The sequence below is a fragment of the Megalobrama amblycephala genome, linkage group LG2 (genome assembly GCF_018812025.1).
Source record: "Megalobrama amblycephala isolate DHTTF-2021 linkage group LG2, ASM1881202v1, whole genome shotgun sequence".
In the NCBI taxonomy this organism is placed as follows: Eukaryota; Metazoa; Chordata; class Actinopteri; order Cypriniformes; family Xenocyprididae; genus Megalobrama; species Megalobrama amblycephala.
In genome coordinates this window covers 8,020,519-8,026,024 of record NC_063045.1, presented here as the reverse complement: position 1 = coordinate 8,026,024, position 5,506 = coordinate 8,020,519, and the positions used below count along the sequence as shown (strand labels likewise).

The following is a 5,506-nucleotide window of genomic DNA, read 5'->3' as shown; positions in this document are numbered from 1 at the left end:
CTCATCTAATAACTCCTCTATAATCTGACCATTATTATCTGTTCTTTCACTACCCCATAACGTATTGTGCCCATTAAAATCACCACACCATACAACATTACCCTTATTCTGACTTACTATTTCCTCTAGATTTTTAAGATCTAACCTCTTGCATGGATTATAAAAATTAACAATTACTATTTCTTTTTTCTTTATCCATACTTTCACTACAACATACTCCTGTTCTCTTCCAACCTCTATTATTCTATATGATATTCCCTGTTTTATAAAGGTAACACATCCTCCTCCACCACCCTCTTCCCTATCCCGCCTCACTGCAACATAACCGTACAATATAAAGTCTAATCTTGGCTTTAGCCAGGTCTCCTGAACACATAATATATCTGGTCTTTCCTTTCTACTTAGTACAAACTTTTTAAAATCCTGTCCATTTGCAATCAAGCTTCTCGCATTCCACTGTAGTATTAACACAATTAACAACCACCACATACCGTCTCTTGACTGGCCTGCATTCTCAATTCCTCATTTACCTCTTCCCATTTTAACCCTATCATATTGAAATGATGCTCAGCTGCTTTAACAATAATCTGAATCCTCTCTGTTTTTGATTTGATTTCAAATGTTGCATTTATCACCCCTGCTATAAACGTCACTAATTTCTTCTTTTCCATCCATGCCTTCTTATCTTGCCTTTCTTTCATCACTGCTTGCTCTTCAATACTTCCCCCCTTTCCTTGTTTTTCCTGTCCTGCCAACTTTACAGCATCAGCATATGGTACTTTTTCTCTTACTTTAATTTGATGCACCTCCACTTCTTTTTTATATACTTCACATCCCCAGTATGCAACACTATGGCTTCCTCCACAACTGCAACATTTTGGTCTTACTCCCTCTCCACATTTTCCATAATCATGGTCCCCCCCGCATCTAGCACACTTCCTTTTTCCCTTACATACCTTTGCTACATGTCCAAATTCTTGGCAATTATAACATCTTGTGGGTTTTGGATAGTATTCCCTTACACTGTATTTTAGAAAACCAAAATACACCTCTTTTGGAAGCACTTTTTCCTCAAATTCAATAAGGATAGTCTCAGTTTCTTTTTTCTCTACACCTCTAACCATTCTTTTTGCGCTCAGCACCCTGTTATTTGTTGTTTTCACATGCTCTTCTAAATCCTTTATCTTAACATTTAGAGGAACTCCATAAATCACTCCTTTACTACCACTGCTTCTTTTCTCACCAACTCTCACTACCTTAACGATTTTGATTTTCCCAATGTTTGCCATTTTCTTTGCTTTGTCTATTTGCACTTCTGTATTACATCCTATTAGCAGATTCCCATCTCCTAATACTCTTGCATATTTGACTTCCCCAACCTGTCCTCTTATGATATTTGTCAGTTTAATCGGATCCATCTTTTTAACACCTCCTTCATTCTCAAATCTAACTACTATATTCAATGACTCCTCTCCTACTTTTCTGGGTTCTCTTCCCTCATTCTCTGACTCTCCTATGCTGGAAGTATCTTCTTTTCTTCTTTTCCGGCCTTTTTCCTTCCTATCCTTCTTCATTTCAATCCACTCACTTTCCCTTCGACCATCTTCCTCACTTTCTTCAATACTATCACTATCAATTTCCATCCCTCTTCCCGTCATTTTATATGAGATTGTCAAGAATCTTCTGACAATATCGTTCCGGACCTATACAGGCCGTCGGTCGATATTCCCACAAGTTCTCCACAATACTCACAAATCCTACTCTTTTCCTTCAGTATCACAATCACCGATAGATGAAATATTCACTGTTTAAAGTTTGTTTGTCACGCGTCGCTCCTCCCGGTTTCCACTTCCGTCACCTCCCGCTCGTTCCGTCGTTCTCACCAATCCTCAACCAAACGACGAGAATCGGGCCTATCTTCCATTCCCCTAAAATGGCTGCCTTTTAAAACTTTGGCTCCTCCTATATTTGGAACATACCATTTTACGGGGAACACTTTTAAGTTACCAGCAGATGACAAAATAAAACCATAATTCCTTCATTATAGTTCGCCTCTACAACATACATCATTTGCATATATTACAGTTTAAACTGCTCAAATCAATAAAGACAAGACATATAAGGAAACACTTACATCCACAGTTCTCTCCCTCCCCTATGAGGTCAGAACCAGATGGAGAAATCTGCCATGAGCAAATGTTAGCTTAAAAATGGCTACTTCCCATGTGGACAGGTTTGGCAAGTGAGAGGTGCACCCGAAGGTATGTCTAGCTGTTTGAAATGCATTGAAGTTAACTTGATAACTAAAGAAAATGAAATAAACACCTATTGTATAAAGTATTTTGGTATTCTTTTCTGTGTAACATTATTGGAACAGGATACGTTACTGAACATTAAACATTTAAACAAATAACAATATTTAACAGACAAAAACAAAACTAACAACTTGGGATGATAACTGGGATGTCACAACTCCAAAATTAAGGCACAAACATACAACTACATAAGGATGGTATAGTTTGCCGGCATTTAGTTTGTATGTATGTGTAATGGTGGAAAGAGTTTGTTATACATATACCCATGCTCAGTCCCTTCAAAATAAAAGTCCTAGGTCACAGTCAGTCTTTGACAGATGTCATCAGAGAAGGGGCACCATTGCAGAGGGGAGGAGCATTTTCAGATTTTGATTAAATATTACGTTATTACGTTAAATATTACATTTACAACAGTACACATGAATAAGTCTGATTGTCAACAGGTTTTCAAAAGCCCTTCTTACATTCTGTGAGAGCAAACATGAAGATAAAGCTCTCATTAGAGTATTAGTAGATGTAGGGGTACTTGAATAAGGGGTTATGGTTAGCAGAATAAGTTGACATGTTACAGAGTTACTTATAGTCAGTATGTCTGTTGAGAAACCATCACAATAAAGTGTTAGCAGATATTAAGTAGAAAGTCTACTAATACTCTTAATGAGAGTTAGTTGACATGTAGGTGCAATGTTACTTATAGTCAACAGAATGTCTAAATGGGAGTGTCAAAATAAAGTGTTACAGACATTTCCAAAGCTATCACCATTGATTCATCAATGATTCTGCACTGTTTGACTGAAAACTTGTTCAAAAGATCATCATTCAAAGATATTCCTTTAACTTATTGCTGAAAGATCACACAAGAGCTCAATTACATTTTAATTTGTGAATGTGTTTATTCTAGCAATCTAGACATTTTGTTCTGTAAAATTATATGTCCTTGTTGTGAAAAAAAAGTTTAGTTTATTCAGATTAATATTAGTTTATTCAGATTAAATCAATTACTAAAACACTCAGAGATTTAACAAGTTTTATGACTTAAAGATTGCAGTATGCCTATGAGGTCTTCTCGAGACCTCAGAGATCACATGAATAGTTTTTGTTCAGCCCTGCAGTCTTTTGTGTAACTGTGACTGTCTTGCACAGTAATAAACAGCTGTGTCTTCAGTCTTCAGGCTTTTCACCTCTAAATACAGCATGTTTTTGCTGGTGTCTTTTGTGATGGAGAACTGGCCTTGAAGAGACTGAGCATAATATGCAGTTGTGCCACTATCTATATACCCAATCCACTCCAGTCCTCTCCCTGGTTTCTGACGGATCCAGCTGTACCAGCTGCTCATTGAGAATCCAGACACACTGCAGGACAGAGTGACTGATTCTCCTGGTCTTTTCACTTCAGAATCTGAGGAGGTCAAAGACTGACCACTAACAGCTGGAGGAAAAAAAAAAAAAAAAACGGCATTAATGTTAGATGGATTAGAAAAAATGAAATAACAATAACAATCTGCTAATTAGAATTCTCACATGCACTAATCATCAGGAGTCCATACACCAGCATCTCCATTACAGCAGAAAAACTGTTAAACTAAAAGGCAGTAAAACAGTTATAGGTTACACTGCAGCTGTTTTAGTCACTGGACACATGCACTGACTGAAAGTTCAGCTTATAACACAATCTTTCAGGAGTCTGGGAGACGCTGCCCTTCCCACAAAATTATTTGCATAGTTGGAGGTTTGTAGACTTACACTGTAGTTTAATGCAGTAATCTGAAAACAGTACAGGGAAACAGTAGACAAGGGAAAAAATCTTGATTATAACATTTGATAAAGGATATATTACTTCATCAGTATATTGTTCTGTAATTTATTCATGGTGTGTTATTTGGTATTGATTCAGTGTTTCTGAGATGCATCCAGATCACAGAGTCTGGCCTGTGGTTGGTGGTGACAATCTACGGTGGAAAGATCAATTGTTCTTGGAAATTCACCAGCAACTCATTGATGGGTCATTTTTCTAATTTCTAAACTAATCTCCTGTTTAGAATTTCCTGTTTTTGTATATTGTTGTTGTTTCCTTTCTGGATTAGTATAACAGATATTAGTGTGTCAGTTGTGGGCACAAGGAGTTTCAAGAGCTGGTTGTGGTTCCACGTGTATCTGCCTTCTGGATCTGCAGCTTATCAGGATGTATTTAAATGATGCTGCATTACAGGTGCACTTGGTGCATTATGGTGCATATTATGTTTAATATTTGAATTATTTTAATAATTACTTGTTTTTTGTTTGTTTGTTTTGTTAAAATGAGCTCCATCTTGACAATGCATTTATTAGCAGAGGTAGTGAAGTTTTGTGGCAGAAGGATTATTAGAAAAAAGAATCCAGTCCATTATTAATATAAGAAAATGTATGTTTTAGATTGAACAGATCTGCTACATACTGAGACATACTGTGGGAAACTGACTTTACTTTAGATTTACTGAGTTGAGCAAATATGATTCGAAATAAGGAATCATTTTAATAATAGGTTTTGATATTTAATCTATGTACATTCAAAACAATCTAGATTGGCTTATGTCACTTCATTTTTAAGCTTGTGTAACTCAACAAAGCCCACCTGAGTTTTTGAACAGCTGTCTGTATTAGTGTTTCCACAGTGTCTCTCTTGCACAGTAATACACCGCAGTGTCTTCAGTCTTCAGCTGATTCATGTGCAGATAGAAATTAGAGCTGTCCTTAGATGCTGTGAACCTGCCCTGAACTGACTGAGCTGAGCTCTTAGAAGAATCTGAATAATAATACATAATCCATTCAAGTCCTTTTCCAGGTGCCTGACGGATCCAATGCATAGTATAGCTACTAAGAGTGAATCCACTGCAGGCACAGGTCAGTTTGCGGGAACCACCTGGAGTCACAACTACTGACTGTTCAGACTGTGTGAGCACAACCTGAGAGTCAATACCTGTGGATAAACATGAAATGTACAAATAATCAGAATAATGTATTTATTTACACTAAGAAAAGAGTTTATTTTGTCCTATAAATATATTTACCAGACACTGCGCCCAGCAACAGCAAGAGATATGAAGTGAACATGATTTATGTCAAGGCTGAACTGGTGATGAGTCCTCCACTCAACAGTGTAGTTGTTTAAATATGGAACGAACATCAGATCATTTGCATTGAAACCCTGAATT

At 36.9% G+C, this 5,506-nt stretch overlaps 2 gene segments (V, D, J or C); both read right to left on the bottom strand.

The window, feature by feature from the left end:
- Nucleotides 1–3,383: 3,383 nt before the first annotated feature.
- Nucleotides 3,384–4,068, bottom strand: LOC125262810. The segment is given in 2 exon segments: nt 3,384–3,744; nt 3,837–4,068. Coding segments are annotated over 2 exon segments (369 nt in total).
- An 867-nt stretch (nt 4,069–4,935) lies between these two features.
- LOC125262808 overlaps nt 4,936–5,506 on the bottom strand; it is a 665-nt gene continuing 94 nt past the window's right edge. The window contains 2 exon segments of the V gene segment in view: nt 4,936–5,271; nt 5,363–5,506. The exon segment at nt 5,363–5,506 is cut by the window's right edge and continues 94 nt beyond it. Coding sequence covers nt 4,952–5,271; nt 5,363–5,405 — 363 coding nt within the window.